Source organism: Sebastes umbrosus, chromosome 18 (assembly GCF_015220745.1).
Source record: "Sebastes umbrosus isolate fSebUmb1 chromosome 18, fSebUmb1.pri, whole genome shotgun sequence".
Taxonomy (NCBI): Eukaryota; Metazoa; Chordata; class Actinopteri; order Perciformes; family Sebastidae; genus Sebastes; species Sebastes umbrosus.
This window is the reverse complement of record NC_051286.1, coordinates 19,347,438-19,367,069: the sequence shown is the minus strand read 5'-3', so window position 1 is coordinate 19,367,069 and position 19,632 is coordinate 19,347,438. Positions and strand designations below refer to the sequence as shown.

Genomic DNA, 19,632 nt, shown 5'->3' with positions numbered 1-19,632 from the left:
AGTGGTAGATCAGCAACCCCCGTGTTCTGCGAGGTAAAATTATGGTTTTGGTCAAAGGAGTCTGGTAGCTTTGAAGAGAGCATAGATGGATATAACAAGATACATAAGATAGATAGATAGATAGATAGATAGATAGATAGATAGATAGATAGATAGATAGATTGAGAAAACATGAGTGAATTCCAGAAATCAACAAAATAAGAACAAATCGTGGATACAAACAAAAGTAAGAGAACATTTGTTCGTTTATCGCATCCTAGACGAGGTCAATTGTGTATCTACCTGCTCCCAACACTGTTAAGTTCATCAATGCCATAACCAATATCATTTGATCATCAATACAATGTGACTCTCGTAACATGTCCCAGTCAGTTCTGTCAATATAGCCTCAGAGAGTTAACATGAGCCCAGCTCTTTGCATACATGCTTTGGAAAGCAACCTGCTCCCCCAGCAGCACTTACATGTAAGTGAGTTAAGTCCATTTTCCAGCTCGACCTAATAGCATTTGGAAATGTCCTTGAGCAAAACACTGAATCCCGAACTGCTCCCAACGAGCAGGTCATTGGCTTGCATGGCAGCGCCGATACCATCTGTGTGTGTGAGTGTGATGAATATGAACCATTGTAAAGCACTTGGCTCTCGTAATCGAAGCTCTTTGTGAATGCAGTCCATTCACTGTGGTTAAAACTCCCCAAAATGATATGTGAAGCAAAGGGTTGTTGAAGCAGCTCTTTATTAATGATTCAGTCCTTGGATGAATGTAAACAACAACAGACAGACACATAAACATAGAGAGCATTATGGGCTGAAAGACAGGATGTAGAGAACTTCAATGGGGGGCTAATGGATGATGGCATAAATAACCAGGGCAGGGGTAATATAAAAATACTTTTGTTGTGTGTCTCTACGTTTGATGTGTGTGTGTGTGTGCCTTCGTCTTCATGAATCAGAGAGAGGAAGATGCAACATACTTTATCTCTCACACACAGTTCTGACCCAGTTTCTCCATTGGGCTCAGAGCAGCCACTAATGGACATCTATAACTATCCCTGGTGGAGACCCTGAGAGCTGAGTAGCCCACTACAATGGTAGTTGTGTGTGTTCGTGTGTGTACACACATGCATGTGATATGCCAACCTAAAATCTAGCAACAGTATCTCTGCTATGCAAGTAGGTAAATAACAGCTGCTTAGTACAAAGCCTTGATAGGTATTATTTCCAAACACTTTGTTGCTGAAGGGTTGTGAAATGTGAGAGATATGTTGCTCTGACTTCAGCATTATTAGGAACCTCTGACTTGTGTTAGTAAGATCCTGAAGTCCTAGCTTCTGATAGTTTGAGGATCACATATTAAATTGAATGAGAAGGGAGAGAAAAAAGTAATAATAAGAATAACTTTAGTTGAGGTCAGTCAAAGTTAATGCGCTAATAACGCGTTAATGCAAATTTGTTTTAACGCCACTAATTTCTTTAACGCATTAATGCAACTTGTGATTTTTAGGTTGTAGCGGGCTCATTTTTAAAGATAGAGTGAAGATACCAGCATCATATGAAAGTAGAGGGAGACATAGTTGGTACCAAAGGATAAGGAATCCATTGGTACCAACCATGTCATACTAGCTGGTCGGGAAGGAGGCTTAATAACGCTCCAATTACGCAAAATTTTGGGGAGCAAAAATTGGCATGGCCATTTTCAAAGGCGTACCTTGACCTCTGACCTCAAGATATGTGAATGAAAATGGGTTCTCTGGTTACCCACGAGTCTCCCCTTTACAGACATGCCCACTTTATGATAATCACATGCAGTTTGGGGCAAGTCATAGTCAAGTCAGTCACAATATTTGTCATTGTTTTGTGTTGTTAATTGATTTCCAATAATAAATATATACATACATTTGCATAAAGTAATCATATTGCCCACTCCCATGTTGATAAAAGTATTAAATAGTTAACAAATCTCCATTTAAGGTACATATTGAAGAGATAAAAAATGTTCAATTAATCCCGATTAACTATGGACAATCATGCGGTTATTTGCGATTAGATATTGTAATCGATTGACATCTCTATTTTATTTATATATCACTTTAAAAAACAGAGTTTACAGAGTGCTTTGACAGACAAGCAAGCAAAAGCGCGATTCAAAGCAATATGACAGCTAAAAGCCAAACAGTGAGGCCAAACAGATAAAACTGTACAACAGATAAAAACAATAAAACATATCAATTAAATAAATACAAAGAAAAGGAAAAAAGCTACAAGAAAATAAAACAATAAAAAGACAATAAAAAGACAATAAAAAGACGATAAAAAGACGATAAAAAGACGATAAAAGGACGACGTGACGTAAAAGCAAGTCTATAAAAATGGGTTTCGGGAAATAATTTAACAGAGATTATTGATTCTGCGAGCCTTATCTCATCTGGCAGGTCGTTCCAAGAGAAAAAAAGAGACATGGCGAGGTTTGTCGTCACTCCCAGCGTGTGCACTCTGGTGCCACTTTCCTGCTAATGATCCAATCAGAATGCCCCCCAGGGGTCAGCCGGGCCCAGCACGATGACCAACGCTGTTCCGGCACTCCTCTATTGCTTCTTTGCATCTTCTCTTGTTACTTGTGGCCACATGGTCAAGTTCACATTGCCATATGTCCACCTTAGATTACTCACACCTCATGTTGATTGTGATTATGTTTTTATCAATATGTCAAAGCAAGTTAAACCCACACAGAGGGAGTTAGCTAAATGAGATAAGTGAAAATTGATTCAAAGAAGGGCCTTTTGAAACCTTTTCTTAACAAATCCATTTCTTATATTAAATTGGAGCTAATATGGTTTGACTTTAAGCTTTGTACATCTAACCTGTTGACGCTGGTCTCACACACTGTTCGTAGCTATACTTACGAAACGAATGCACTGTAATTTGTGTATATCCCTCAAAAGCAATTTGTGTGAACGCCACATAGGGAGGAGGTCGAGGTGGATGGGTTGGTCAAAAAATAATTTTCACCCAGGAGGCCGGCGTTCGTGTCTCTTGTGAAACCAGAAGTCTACGTTGATTTATTTGTCAAGTAAGTTACATACTTAAGTAACCCCACTTCCAGAGTTATTTTAAGCCAAACCACAATCTTTTCCTAAACCTAACTAAGTCGTTTTGTTGCCTAAACCTAAGGAAGTTGTTCACTGTGAAAACTGAAGTTTATTTTGAAAAGACTGTATGCACGTTAACAAGCTTAAATTGACACGTGTTGCTGGACATTCGTAGGAACACGAACCAAAAAGGAGAATATGTTGAGAATATGTTGAACCTGTTAAGGCTTCTTTCTTCCACCATCCCAAATATGGTCAGATCCACTTTTTGAACCAAAAAGGACGGATAAGACAGACATCTTGTAACAAGGACTCCATCTCAGCCTCCGGACTAAAGGCTTACCAGGCCATATTGTAATTCCTCTGTACTAGTCATGCCCACACACACACACACATACACCCTTCTTTGGCTGTGAAAGAGAGTATGAAGGCCATATGTTTCACCACAGTGTGCGTTGGCGTGTGTGTGAGTGTGGTGTGAACGCACGTTATTACGTTGGCGACTTGCTGATTCTTTCTTACTTCGATGAAAAAAAAAAATCAGATGGTGTCTCCCCACTGTGCAAGCCTTGAACCACACACACATATGCGCGCACACACACACACCCGTTCGTTCGACAAGCAGGAGTCCTGTGCGGTCGTCATGGAAACTCGGGTCCCCCACTCTCCCTCCCCTGCCCCCCCCCTCCCCGCCGCTCATATCCTCTTCATGACTCTCTGCAATCTGTTAATTTGGAACTGAGTGCTCATGACGCAATCCCGGGGATGGTTACTGGAGGTGGAAGAAAGCAGCGGGAAGAGGAGGAGGAGGAGGGAGGAGGGAGGGATGATGAGAGGGGGAGCAAACAGGTTGGAGGAGAAAGCAAGTATGTGGCCGCCCTCTCTCTCCCTCTGTTGCGTTCTATGCCTCACCCCTCTCATTGGGTGATGTAGGGGTCGCCACTATGTTCCCTCATCACAGACTTTGATCTGCATCATCTCTGCCTGCCGGGTTTGCATCAATAATGCACTTGTTCCCATACACACACACACACACACATATGTGATTCCCACAGGGAACACTGAGTGCAAACCAGAGGTAGCAAAGTAAAATCCATTGTGTATGTGTGAGTGCGCGTACTTGTTGCACGCTTGGTTACTCTTGTGCTCTATTATGCTAGCTCCTATTTTAGATCAGTGCACGAGTGTTCATTATGTATGCCTACATGTGCTAATGAAGCTCTCCAGGGTTATGCTCTGTCTAAGGAACATTCACTACCAAACTCCTGCTGGAAACTTTTCTCTCCGCAGTATAGTTTGGAGGTTTCTGGCTTCAGCATGAGTCACCTTTCATAGGAGGTGAGAACAGCGAAAGACTTTGGTACCTGATTATGTGAGGGAGAGGAATGGAAGAATGTGAAAAAGTTTGTTGGAGGCATTTGAGTACATGAGAGAAGTCAACTTGGATGTAGCATTTTACCAAAACTAAAAGTATTACTGTTTTATTTTTTGAAAGATTAAATAACTAAAGACTGTTGAAGAACATTTACTGCTAGTCTTAAAACTACATGTTCGATTTTCGACCACCAAATTAGATTTTCCAAGTAATTAGCTGGATTGCTTTACAGCAGTATGAGGACATTATTCAGATAATGGAGCAAAAGAGAAGTCAGGAGTAAGCAAATTCCGCAGCAGGGTTAGCTGCACTAATCAATATTTATGTATTAACAATGGATCAAATGTGTAATGTGAAAGGGGTTGCTTGTACTGATGAACCCACAGAGAATTATCACCTGACCCTGCGGTTCAGTCTTTCAATGGTCCGCACTGTTTTGTTTCCAGAAGCAGCAGGCAGCTGTTTTCAGGAAAAAAGCTCTGATAAACCCACTGTATGCTACCTGCCCTGCACCAGACGGCAGCCATACAAAGTTAGCAACCATCTGGTGAACGTAATGGAGCATTAAGCAGCTAAATAGCCAGATATTTCCCTCAGGAGTTGGTGGAAACCATAAACTGTTTATAGAGATGGACGACATAACAGCTGCCCAAAAGTGAAGCCAAAAAATCTCTATCGCCCCCTGTTGGCTGGCTGCAGTATAGGTAATAAACCCTGCCCACTCCATGTTAGCGGTTGGGACATGGACCAAACTAAAAGGTCAAAGTACACTTTCTGTCATTTTAGGTAGTTCTTATCATGCAGATGTTTGGTGAAGTGTTCATTTTTCTGATAAGTTTGGTTTTAATTAGTTATTTGATGCTATAAAAACGGGGTGAGACGTCATGATTGACAGCTGCTCTGAGTGAAGTAGTCGCACAGCCGGAGGCTCGGGAATTCTACAAGAGAGGAGATGTAACTTTAACTTTCCATAACCGTCACGAGTCTGTGTAATAGAACATGTGTCAATTTGATCATAAATGTAGTTATAGAGATATTATGGTTAGTTGTTGTGTCTTTCTAGTCAAACAGCTACCGTGGTGCTAACGTAGCAGCTAGGTGGCTAACACTAACAAGCTGCGATTGTGCTCGGCTCGTGATTGGCTGGGGCGGGTGTGTGTGTGGGCGGGACTTCGATACCGCGGCTCCCCTGCCTGATAACTACTGTGCAGACTCTGGCTCCAAATGACTTTAAAATCTCAAGATGGCATCACCCATATCTGGAATTTTTTGGCGTCACTTTTGTACAGTAGGAGGAAGTGGAGACGCGTCGTCCATCTACATACTGTATACAGTCTATGGTGGAAACCAAATAAGAGCTAAAAGAAACCTATCTCCAAATGAATGCTTGTTGCTCTGTGTCTGCAGGACGTGTTAATAGGCAGCAGTTTATCATATCAACTTTATAAGGTGATGATATGTCTGTTTTTTGTTTAGAGCTTGTTCTGCTCCCCCCAAGTGGCCAGAAAAATGATGAATGCAGGTTTTAACGAAAATGATAAAACTGACTCTAAATTGCTCTTGTTTGTCCATAGTAATTATATAAATAACTTTCATTTCACAATGATATACAAATGCAACATCTTTTATTTAGCATCCACATCTGACTTAAAAACGTCAAGATACCACCAAGCACATTTCACAGCTAGCCTTTCCTTTTTGAACCAATCCTTTTAGGGGAAACACTCATTACTGTATATGGTGGAGGTATGCAGGGGGGTCATTTTAAATTCTTGGACCTGAAGAGAGGAATCTAAGAAAAAAAAAACACTGCAAAACAACAGATGACTTATATTGAGAGGAGTCGGGAAAGGGCACTGACACACACACGCAGAAAGAGTGATAGCTGATGGAAATGTAGCATGCAGCCAATTCTGAGTCTCTCTCTCGCTTACATTACCCGTGTCGCTCATCCTCTTGGATTGGGCTGCCGCAGTTCATTTTCATAGTTATGACCAATACAGTGGAAAGAATGTCAATGAAGGAATGGCGTTTCCTTTCCTTGCTCCCTCACACACACACACATCTTACATGCATTGCACGGCGAAGCTTCTTTTTCTTCTAAAAGCCTGTAGTGCTGACAGGGTGGTGACCCTGTCGCATCTCTTGGATATGGGAGCTTGGTTTTAGCCTAATTGGGCTGTGTTTGGATATGCAGTATATCTCAAGGTCAGGAATAGGAATAAGAGCAGCGGCTACCTAAAACATTCAACATTCAAAGGCAAGACAGAAAAGCACCCATCTCCCTTAGACCTCCTTATTGTGGCTGTACGACGAGGCACGGTTAGCGTGAGCTATGCGCGCGTTGCCGGGTCGAAGGCTTTTTTTGTGGTGCTGCAGCAGGCGTTATGTCACCGCTCAAAGCAAAGAATTAATTTGGCTCTTCGGAGGCCTTCTCTTCTTCCCTTGATAGCTCCTCAAAACGAGGACAGCTGGTGAAGAAGGTCACTGAGTGCTGTATTTTAAGAAAGGCAGAAATGTGTGTGCGGTTTGTTGACAGATGACAGGTCTTCAGAGATGAGGGACAGTTTTGAAAGCTGGCTGGATAGCTGCTGCTGGTTGGTGTCCAAACAGGAACTGGACCACACACTCACACGTGTATACAGTGATGTATGCATGCAACATAACATAATGCAAAAGCACAGAATAAACAAGCAAATGTACAATTTTGTACACCTATCTTTGTTTTTGTCGCGGGTGTTCAGTTTCAAAACGACTTTTCAACCAGTTTGTTGACTAGTCTTGAAGCATCACAGTTGACCTCATTACAGTTCAAAGTTTTGATTCTTTTGATGTTGCATATCAGAATTCAAAATTTTTTTAGCATGACAAAAACTAACCAAACCAGCTCCACCAGGTCCAGAGGCCTGTACTATGTACTAGTTCAACATACCCAGGATATGTTCTCATTATCTGGTTTAACTAATCCTAACAACCGCGATCACGCTAAGCGGTTTTACGACGGTGGTTATCAACTCGTAAATCAACCCAGGGTTTCTCAATCTGGCTATGAGCGCGTTCACATGAAAGGGGAGGTGTCTGCAGCCTACGACTAATCACAAACATGGAAATTAAACACGTAATCCAGACTAAAAGCAATGAGAGTTGAAGCTGACAAATGCAGGAAGGACAGCTGGCAAAAAATCACAGACTGTATGAATGTGTAAATTAACAGACTTATAATATCACTGTCCCATCTAAAGCACGAGTCGATCTGACTATATTATATATTGTGTATTTTGTTAAATGGATGTGTTGCTGCTTATATGTATTCTTATTTAGGGCTGTCAATTGATTAAAATATTTAATCGCAATTAATTGCATGATTGTCCATAGTTAATCACGACTAAACACAAATTATTATTATTATATTTATTATTGGAAGTCAATTAACGACACAAAACAATGACAAATATTGTCCAGAAACTCACAGGTACTGCATTTAGCATACAAAAATATGCTCAAATCATAACATGGCAAACTGCAGCCCAACAGGCAACAACAGCTGTCAGTGTGTCAGTGTGCTGACTTGACTATGACTTGCCCCAAACTGCATGTGATTATCATAGAGTGGGCATGTCTGTAAAGGGGAGACTTGTGGGTACCCATAGAACCCATTTTCATTCACATATTTTGAGGTCAGAGGTCAAGGACCCCTTTGAAGATGGCCATGACAGATTTTTCTGACCAAAATTTAGTGTAAGTTTGGAGCGTTATTTAACCTTCTTCGCGACAAGCTAGTATGACATGGTTGGTACCAATGGATTCCTTATATTCTAGTTTCAAATGATACCAGTATCTTCACTATAGCTTTAAAACTGAGCCCGCTACAACCTTAAAATTGCAAGTTGTGTTAATGCGTTAAAGAAATTAGTGGCATTAAAACGAATTTGCGTTAACGCTTTATTACATTATACATTAACTTTGACAGCCTTAATTCTTGTAGAAGAGAAGACACTTGATTGATCTCCTTGGGGAGATTATAGCGTATATGACAATTGTTTTGAAAGTAAGCCTACTTACCGCTTTGAATTTTGTTTTTATATTTATTTTTTTATTTGCTCCCAAGTCCGTTTCACAACGTCAGGGTTGCAGCTGAAAGAATAAGGCAAAAACATTGTCATACATGCCATAAGAATACATGTAAGCAAGACGAATTCAATGAATTTAACGGGATACACACATTATAGTCAGATTGTGCTCTAGATGGGGCAGTGACATAAGCCTATTGATTTACACATGTTTTGCCAGCTGTCCTTCCTGCATTTGTCTGTTTAAACTGTGTTGCTTTAAGCCTGGATAATGTCTTGAATGTCTACGTATTTGTGTAATATTATTTTACGATCCGTGCACCGAGCTGTGATTGGTCAGTAGGCGGTGCTTTGATACGAGTTGATCTCTTAACTTGAACAAAACCGCTGCTCCGGAGCAGGTTAGGTGTTCAGCATAAATTGTGGCGATCTACTCCGGTAAATTGTGAACCACCGTCATAGGACTGACAACCCAGGTAAGGGTTAAACCTGAAGTTACCTCGCTAACCCCAAATCCTGCTTCGTTATACAGGCCTCAGGAAGCCTGAGGAGTAAGATTCACTAATGCCTTCATTTTATTTCCTCTAATCTCCTCACTGCCAAACTGATAAGATGTCAGATGGAAGTTGCTGATAAAGCCATAGATTGGGGGGAAACTCTCAAAAGATTGCCGGTCTAGCTGTCTGATCTCTAATCCAACCATTTTTCTATCAGTCCTTGTTTTTTTTTTTAACTCAAACTGTCCCCTTGCTGAAAGTTGAAGTGTTGTCCTCATCGCCAAGCACCCCAACTCTAACAGACGGCCGTTGGTGTCCGCCTCTGAGCTGTTGATTACATGCAGAGGACACACACACACATAACATGCGTACATCTTTCTGAGAACTGCCCCTAAGACTCATCTGCCCCCCCGCTCCTCCCACCTCCTTCACATGTGCCAGAGTGTCATCAGATGGGAGAAAGATGACAGCTTTAATCAGAGGGTGTTTGTGCCTCAGCAGGCAGGGTAAAGGCAAGCTGCGCATGTACATACACACACACATACATGCACACACGCTCGGTGTGCAGACTGTCCCACCCCTAAGTAGGTCATGCGCAGTGCAGAGCAGGGAGAGAGAGAGACGAGCTGCGGTGCATATTTAGCCATCTGGTTGTGATGGGCTGGATGTCCGCTCTGTGAGACCCACTGAGAGAGTGAGAAAGAAAAAGAGAAAGAAAGAGAGAGACGGAGAGAGAGAGAGAGAGAGAGAGAAAGGAATATTCCAGTGAAGGTGACCTTAAGATGCTGTGCTTGGTGGGGGCTTTAGTGGCTCCGCTGTATCACTCAAGACATTAGAAAGACACAAGTCAAAAGCTCCTTCATTTCACACAAAGACAGACAGCATCAACTACAGTAGCTACTAGGTGTTATCCAGCCGTCTGCGCTTGACTCTAGTTTGACATTTTACTTGTCAGTGCGCTCACTTTCATTTTGACATTATAGTGAAGGTTATATGCTGAAATTTTATTGCACAGACAAGCAATCTTGGAACCAATCCGCTATCGGTCTGACGATGGATAAGCGTCTGGGGGGAAGGCGTTATATTTCTGGGGTTCTGGTGTAGCCAGCAAATATCCAGGCCAAGACTTCCTTTTCCGAGCGCTGCTCATTGTTAACAGTCCAATTAGCAACTTGAGATGCAAGACTGGAGTTGGAGATGAGAGACGACGTGTAGCCTACGACCGGATTGTTTCACAAGTAGCCAGTTTACAAGCTAATTTTAAACCAATAAAAAGCTAAATCATCGTCAGACGAGTTCCTAGATTGCATTTCGGCCAATGCGCTCCACCTCTTTTGCTCTCCACACGGACTGTTTACTTGCATTCAACCAAAGCCTCCTCGAACGTGATTGGTCAATACTACTCAGACTACAAATAGAAACCAGAAAGCTTCCGATACCAAAATCTTGTCCCGTTGCCTACAGATTTCTACATGTGAATGCAGAATCTGTTTATAGAGATTAACAGACAAGTAGCAGTGGTATATACAGATGATAAAATGGAAAAGGAACCTGTGGATTTCTGGTGGCGTAAATTTTGATGGCAACAGGCTGTGAAACTGAGGTATTAAACTAATGAATACCAGTTCTTTTTCCAAAATAATTTCCACAGCCTCTGACAGGCTCAGACAGGGCACAGCAGTAAACTTCACTTTTTCGGCAATTCTGCTCGCAACTTTTAACATTTGAGCTGTAGTCTCTGCTATAATTATGGGAGATCTACTTTTACCTGAAGTTCGGCATGATTTACTAAAACAACACTATTTCAGTACCTTCGTGTTGGCATTTTGAACATGTTTTCAACCATTTTTTTATTCAACAAAATATGCAAAACTACTCAATTCAACAGTATTAAATACAGAGCTTTGTCTAAGTAAAATATAGTCAAAATAAAAATTAAATAAAATATTGATTTAGATCAGGAAGTATCTGATCAAATAATAAGTAAACAAGCCCAAGAATCTGAGCAAACATTCAATGTCAAATTGTGATATTTGACAGTTTTTGATACTCCATACTAGTATGGACACATTTTGGTCAGTACTGGAGGTTTGATACCCAGTCTGCATACAAAATCATAAACTACAGGATCTAATATCAATCTAATTTACATTATAGCAATGTATCAAAGTGCTTTGAAGGCAAGTGCTCTGTAACACTCAGGTTTTCTCATTCTGCAATGCAGCACTCTTAAATGAAATGGATGTGCCATCTCATAAACTGAAGTGGAGAGGGCAGAAAATTAGAAAGTCGACCGAGAGCAGGGTGGCAGTCCTTGACCTTCATTCTATCTCCTCTCCTCTCCTCTCCTCTCCTCTCCTCTCCTCTCCTCTCTTCTCCTCTCGTCTCGTCTCCTCTCCTCTCCTCTCCTCTCCTCTCCTCTCCTCTCCTCTCATCTCACTCATTCTTGAATGTTCTTGTGAATATTTCTTGAACGATTCAGGGCTCCTCCCTGCCAGCTGTGAATCTCGTGACCACCGTATTGATTGGCGGATAGATGTAGATTAGTTAATCTCAGAGAATTCAGCTTTGTGTTTCATAGCCTTCTCTATCTGAAGAATGTGCAGGAGTGCGTTTAAGTCTCAAACATTTTGTAGATTTACAGCATCAGTAATTTCGACCTTCCTCTGAGTGAGTCCATGATGCATTTTCTATTAAGATTGTTATTTGTTTACTTTTGAGTTGGAAGTTGGCCCTGAGTCTGAAATGGGCCCTCAGTCGATTAACAAAGGCCTCTCAGATGAAATATGGATCCCAGATAAATCCTCTCAGAACTCGCAGGTATTGTCGATCTCTCATAATGCTGACGTGACTGTATTGAGCTGCGAGACTCTGACACCATTCATCTTACCGGCTTTTCTTTTAATTACTGCTCTCCCGTGGGAGCCAGCCGGGTAGTTAAACAGAGAAATCAGCATTACAGCAATTATTGGCTCACAATGAAATGAATACAATCTTGTCATCTGTAATCATTGGGGGCGTCTATGCCTGGGAGAAAACAGCTTCTCCTTTCTACTTCTCGGTGAGGGGAGGGGAGAGCATATACCTGGAAACAGGGGAGATCCTGGTCTACGTCAGCGGACCAAGTTACCTGTTCAGTGCTGAATGTCAGGCTTCAAGGCCATCAATTATCTATCTTCTTTTCAGTCTCTATTGTAAGTTATGGAATAAAGCAGGTTTCCTATCGGAAATAATCTGTAATCAGTATTTGTATACAAACAATGGGTCACGTGCCTATGTATAATGTGAAAGGGGTCACTCATAGTGAGAATTGTTCTCTTCAGCTCTCCGGTGCATTTTAGCATCTTTCAGCCCACTGTTTTGGTTACGGCTCACAACAACCCAACCAACAGTTTGATTCACCCTCACAGCTCTCATCAGCGTCATTTCCAGACACAGCAGCCAACTGTTTTCAGCTGAAAAAGTTCTGATGAACACCACTCAAACAGCAAATAGACAGAGTTAGCAACTGGCTGGTGAATATAGTGGAGCATTTAGCAGCCAAAGAGCCAGATATTTCCCTCAGGAGTTGGTGGAAACCAAAACACAGCTAAAATGAATGTGAATATTGGACTAACATTTACTATTGTTGCTTAAAGGTACCCCGCTAGCAGCGCGTTTTTATGACTTGTTCCACATTTTGTTTGTGTTGTGCACTTCGCATTACGATACAACGCAATCCCAATTCTTGCTGAGAGTTCCAAGCTATTTCACTGATCAGCAGTTGTTGGTAACGCACAAGTCACCCCAAAGGGCCAGGAAAGACAAGGAATGAAAAGACTGCAAGTATAGATGGGTAAACAAAGCAGGATTTTAAATATTTTTAAGAAGTTTTGTGAGAAAGAAAATTCATTTGACACATTTGTTAGTTGACAAGGATACACACATTGTGTTTTGGTTAGAAAGTCTGAATAAATATAAATTTTGTTAGTTACAAGAAAACTCCACATGGCACGATTTGTCAAGCTTCCAAAGCATACCCTAAATTGGTTGGATTGCTTTTCTGAATTCCTAGCAGCTATTGGTTTTCATTTATGCCAGCATGGCATGGAAATCTGTATCTCTATCTAGCTACCTATATCTGTATATCTCTCTATCTAGTTACATTATGGTTGCATGGTGAAGTAGCTACAAGCAGGAACTATTTAGAATACTCTTTTTTTTTATGGCTCTGCGCTGGCAACCGCCGTGGCCAGAGACATTATGTTATCCGGTTGTCCCTCCGTACATATGCCCGACCAATCTCGTGAACGCAATATCTTAGGAACGCTAGTAGGGAATTTATTCAAATTTGGCACAAATGTCCTCTTGGACTCAAGGATGAACTAATTAGATTTGGAAGGTCAAAGGTCACTGTTACCTCTTGTCCGTCCCAATCTCATGAATGTGATATCTCAGCAACGCCTTGAGGGAATTTCTTCAAATTTGGTACTAATTTCCACTTGGATTCAAGGATGAACTGATTAGATTTTGATGGTCAAAGGTCACTATGATCTCACAAAACACGTTTTTGGCCATAACTCTTTCATTCATAGGCTAATTATTACAATTTCACACAAATGTCTAACAGGATAAAATGATGAAGTCATGACATTTTGCACAGACATGGATGCAAAATGCAACTTGACTGGTTGGCGGGGGGGGAAACAACCACATGGTGGTAGATCTAGTTTGTTGATGTGTTCAAGAAAACTGACAAGATTTGAGGGTGTGGCTGCTAAAAACCACGTTGTCGAGGAAGACAAACAATTAGAAAATGTGTATCTCATGTAAAGGGATAACATTTTTGCGAGTTTTTTGCAATAAAAATAGCCTGAAAGTTGCTGTTGTGCCTGTACTCAACAGGTCCACGACATGTGGTTGTTACTGAGTGTTTTCCATAGCTGATTGTTCACTTTATTCTCCTCCTACTTTGCCTGCAGAGGAATGGATGCAAATGAGTGATGAATGATAAGCTGTTCAGTTTTCAAATCCGCTTTTATAGCCTTTATGTACGAAATGATCATGCCATGTTATCCCAATATAACCACTATCTTCTACTGTTGGCTGTTGAGCAGCTCAACTGAAATGGAAAATAGTTTAGAGTCTTGCTCAAGGGATCATTGGCTAGCTTGTGAAACTGGGGAAAGAATTACTTATTTAGTTTCCACAACCTGCAGGGATTTGATGTTCTTGTCATAAATTAATGTGACTAAAAAGTTAGATGTGTGACCATATTGGCACAATCTGCTCTGTTTTCTGTCTTTATGAACATCATGAAATGTATTTAACACATTTCAAATTACAGCCTTGATCTTCTAGTTGTATCTTTCTTGCTCATGGAAGAATTCGTGGCTGACGTGTATGTTCTTCCTCCACAGCTGCAGAGCGATCTGGACCAGGAGTACCAGGACAAATTCCGCCGGCTACCCGTGGAGATCCAAGAGTTTGTTCAGGACAGCAGCAAGGCCAAGCTTAGCGACGACGGTGTCCACGGAAACCTCGTTGCCTCCTCAACGACAGAGAAGCTCAACCACAAGGCGTCGCACTCGGAGGACGACACGGAGGATGGCTCGTCGGAACGAGTCTACGACACGCCCCTTTAGAGATTTAACCTCGGCGCTTTGCTTCACACTGGGACACTGATTGGTGGATGTGTTTGTGACCACAGATCTAGGACGAGACTGCCCCGACTTTGGTCCTAATTTTAACCAATGGGAGGATTAGATCAAATCTGAGCCTGAACTGGTGAGTAGAGGTCCTCTCTGCGTAGAGTGCAGTCTTGTCCGGAGAACCGTTTCATGTAAATAGTACCTTTTTGTGTATTTATATGTTATCTTTATGTTGTCGTCTCTTTCGGTACGGCCACAGGATGTGTTACAAAGCACTAACTTTTTGCAGGAAATAACTTACTTGAACTATTGCACAGAGAGTAGTTTCTTTTTATTACTTTTTATTATCATGATATTGACAGTAGTGGTGGTTAGTGAGGTGTGTGGTGCCAAGGTTTTGAATTTACTTACAGTGGACGTTGTCATTTAAGTGGAGTCAACTTGTACTGTAAAAGAAGCCACTGCATATTCAGCCTTTAAAGCTTCCATCTTTATAAGATTTAGATTCACCCGTACTTATTTGCACTGACGGCTCCCTACGTAACTATATAACTCTGTAACTCTGTTTCTTTAACCCAGAGGCACTGGTGGCCTGCTGGTTCTCGATTTTGTTCTCACAGAACTAAAGCCTATGTGTTGCTGCTATTTTGTTTTAAAACCCATCACTTTTTTAACCATTATTTAGTTTGTCTGATATCTGGCATGGTAACATTATGCGGTGTCATTCTTCTTTTTTTGGTTAGGCTAGTTGTTTGTGTGGCAATTCTGCCCAGAGAGGAAGTGAAGAGAAAGTGTGTTGTACAGTATCTGCATGTATTTGAACAACTGTAAATGTTACGGTAGCTCTGTAGCAAAGATGTTTATTAAATGTAAATCTATTTTCTCGGAAACGTTTAAACTAAACCTGCAAAACAGTGTGGAGCCAGTGCGGCTTGATACATCACTGTGGCGTGAGCTGGATGGGACTAAAATAAGTAACCACACACCTTTTCATAGATCCGACAGTAGCTGGCTCAAGTTAACAGGTCGCACATTGTGTTCTTTACCTTTGTCCGCTTGAACTGAAAGGGTGAAAACAGGATATTCAAACAGAAGAAGAGGATCCTGCTGTAGTTTTATAGAAGTGGCCTTCCTCTTAACCGGTTCATTGTGTACCTACAGTGGGATGTGTGTGCAGTTCCCCAGTACACAGAGCAGAGATGCACGGGACCACAGGAAGTATGTCGTCCACTGGCATTATTATCACCCACAATTGGTAGCTGTAGTTTGAAGTGTGGGGAATAGCTCAGTTATGTTCAAATAGACGCCCAAACGCTCAGTTTATATCTGTGAAACACCAGCGTTAACACGATCTAATGAATAACTGGACTATTTCCTCTTTATGTAAGAAACTGTCTATTCAGTAACCACGAGGAAGTGTTTTTGACTTCCTTACTGTAACTGTCCAGTGCCATTTAACTCACGGGTCATTTGATATCGAATCATATTTCAGCTGAGAAAAAAAAAAAAGTTGAATGTGAAGGATTACCTGACATGTAAGTACAAACTACTTTTTAAAAAGACGATGTTGATGTGAGAGTCCTGTGCCTTTGAATAGGTTTGCCTTGTTTGATGTTGAATGTGTGAAATGCATCATTGTTTAAATCGCCATTATATTATATTATATGAAGCTGTCTGATATTGAATAGGCCGTGTGCACTTTGAAGTACAGTACCACTACTGAGTAATGCTTGTGATGAGCAGTATTTGACATGCGTCTCATAAGAAATGCGAGGCATCTTCCTTTTTAGTCTTGAAACACTTTATTTAAAAGTCCCCCTCCCCTTCTCATCAACTTAACGTGTATGCACTCTGGAAATGTAAATGTATGTATGACATAAAGGATAAAATATGAAGTTGATAAAAAAAATATATAGTGTAAAGGGAATTTGCCTGTAATTAAAATAAATGTGGCTATTATTGTACTTTGCTGGAGTGGAGTTGTGTGTCTTTTGATTTGTCATTGAATAGAATTGTGATTTTATTTGTACGTATTTTATGTTTTGTGTATGTGTATGTGTACGTGTACTGTATGTCATTCATACATCCTTTTATTGTCTTTTACTTTTTTTTTTGCTTTTCCATCACCTTCTTGTATTGAGTTATCAAACAGTTCCTCAGTAGGTCTATTGTCTTATGTCTTTTTTTTCTCCAGCCCTTTTGCGGGTTTTGTTTGCATTTTGTTTGCCTTCAAATGTGTCACTTGTCATTGTCTCGTCATGCTTTCTTATTTTTACTTGAAATAGAGATTTCATTGTTAAAGAGGACCTATTATGCTTGTTTTCAGGTTCCTACTTGTATTTTGCGTTTCTACTAGAACATGTTTGCATGCTTTAATGTTCAAAAAACGCTTTATTTATCTCATACCGGCTGTGCGGCAGCACTTCTTTTTACCCTCTGTCTGAAACGCTCCGTTCGAGCTCCTGCCCTTCCCGAAAAGCCCAGTCTGCTCTGATTGGTCAGCTGGCCCACTCTTGTGATTGGTCAACCAAATCAAACCAAACTCTTTGGACTCCACTCCAGCTCCGCTCTAACTAGCTTTGTTTGAGGACGTGCCAAACTAGCCGCTAGGAAGGTATTATGAAAATGTGTTACTTGGTGACATCACCACGTTGCAGAAGAAAAGGCGGGACTTCAAGCAATACGTTTCAGGCAGTTCAGGAGCAGTGTTTCTGTGAGGGAGAATAACTCCCTTTGGCCTGGACTTTGGGCTTTGTATCTTTGCAGACCTTTTACATTCACAAACAACTATACAACACGATAAAGGAAAGGGAAAAAGCACAAAAGCATAATAGGTCCCATTTAACCCACAGTCTTTGTAACATAGCAAAGACAGGATAACGATGCTGGAGAATAAGAGGACAATAGAGACTGAAAATGTGTTGAAAATTAAATAACTGCATCACAAGAAAGCAGGTCACATGTGAAATATTGATCCAAAGCCAGCTATAGAGAGTGTGTTTGGCAGCAAATGTGGAGCGACTTGGCATGTATGTACTGTATGTATGTAGGCGAGAGTGCTTGTGTGGTATGTATGTCACACTCAGGGGCAGGGGGAAGGCCTTGACGACCTACTTCTCATCATCTCCTAGGTAACAATTTCTTTGAAATATCCCTAAGAGGAACATGAATTAGAGCACTTTCATGACTGAATCACTTGTCACCACTTAAAGACTGATAACATGAATTGTTAGACTTCATGAGTCATTCAAATTTGCCTTAATATCACTATGCACTAACATAGTGTGGACTATTGTCCAGCAATGCAAGACTATTTGTGTCATAGCTTATCAAATGAGAATGTAGAGTATGTGCACATGTTCGTGGGCATGTTTGTGCAATACACCATGTGCCTAAAAAGTCAAATTAATCACTTTTATTTTGAAAAGATCCACACAAGTTTCAAGTATGGTATATCTGCTGCCACTATTTTGCTCTGAGCATGCCCAGTGTTAACACGTTTTTAATCTTCAACACATTTTCAAACAAAGCTTGTTACACATTGTGTGAGTGTCAGTGACGTGCCTGTTGTTTTCTGTGTAAAAGCCCACTATGTCTGCGTAGCCATGTGTGCCCTCACAGCTTGTCTCCATGTGCTGTATAGTGGGATTTTTCAGCTGTGTGTAGTGCGCTGCTTGTGTGAGTGTGTGTGTGTTTTTCAGACTTCATAAACACTGTGTCCCTCTCAGTCTCAGCTCCTCAGCAGAATCCCAACAGGCAACAGGAGATAAGACAAGCCTGGTCGCCCGTAACAACCACCGTGACCATTCAGAGGCCTCCGTGCATGCCGGCAACTAGGAAGTGAGCTAATTAACCCCGAGTTCAAGACGGAAGGAGAGCGACTTTTTAATAAGATTCTCTGGGTTATATAAACAAACTCCCAGGAATATTATCACCCTGCGTCTGTCCATCTGCTGCGAGGAAGAGGAGGAGGAGGAGGCGTCCTGTAACTGGGCTTTAATGAGGCACTCCAGGACAGCAGAAGAGGAGAGGACCACAGGGTGCTGCTCGGAAGGTACACTAAGCAGACACACACATAAATGCATGGAGACATTTACAGATATGCTGTACTACTTGAAAGGATCTTCACTGACAGCTTTAAATCTTAGCCCTCTCCACTTTGTCCTAAATATCCTAATCTAAACCTAATCCAGTCTTAATCCTAAACCCAAGACATAACCCTAGAGTAATGCTAACATTAAACCTTAATCTAGAGTCCAATTCTGATTGTTATTCAAACATTATCCCTAAAACCATGGCCTAAAAAAGTGCCCTCTTTAGAGGGATGAGGAAAAGCACAGTGTCCTTTCTTTCCTCACCATTCTTTCATCACATCTTGTCTAGACAATTTAGTCTTCATAAGCACAGAAATGCAAGAGCAGGCACTGTATCAGAGGGATTTTCCTTTTAATGGTTCAGCAGGTTTCTTTTACTTTTGTATTCTGTGGCACAGCGATTGGGAAACAATAAATTCACGCAGTGGTTGCAGGGATACTCCATCGATTTTTTCTAATGAACATCAATTTACTTGTCATTGGGGGTAGTACTTAGCCTGTGAAAATAGTTGTATAATTTCTTCTGTGGCTCTGGAGGAAGTTTCTAAAGTTGGAAAAAAACAGCCTTGATGAGGTCATCAGGGTTATTTTGGGTCAGTGCCTGTGCTACAAACTGGGAGTGCTGAGTTTGAAATGTGTAGGCTTTGGCCTGGCAGGGAGGGTCTAATGTCTAATGGTCTAGTGTTAGGAAAGTTAGGATATCTCTGTCTCTGCTGCATCTGTTTTGACCGTTCTTTTTAGCTCTGTCCCTCACAAGTCTCTTAACTTCATAGATGAACAATACTAAATAGCTGGCACAGCCGTTTAAAGGAACAGTGTGTAACGTTTTGGGGGATATATTGGCAGAAATGGATTATAATATCACAACTATGTCTACAT

The 19,632-nt window shown here is 41.2% G+C and overlaps 1 protein-coding gene across 2 annotated transcripts in view; it reads left to right on the top strand.

Annotated features, from left to right (window-relative positions):
• The window catches only part of LOC119476826 (1-phosphatidylinositol 4,5-bisphosphate phosphodiesterase beta-1), a 141,703-nt gene extending 125,075 nt beyond the window's left edge, over window positions 1-16,628 (top strand). For both annotated transcript variants that reach the window (XM_037750379.1, XM_037750378.1), the window contains one exon: window positions 14,429-16,628. In XM_037750379.1, coding sequence (XP_037606307.1) covers window positions 14,429-14,526 — 98 coding nt within the window. In that variant the 3' untranslated portion in view covers window positions 14,527-16,628. The remainder of the gene's footprint in view (window positions 1-14,428) is intronic.
• The last annotated feature ends 3,004 nt before the right edge of the window (window positions 16,629-19,632 follow it).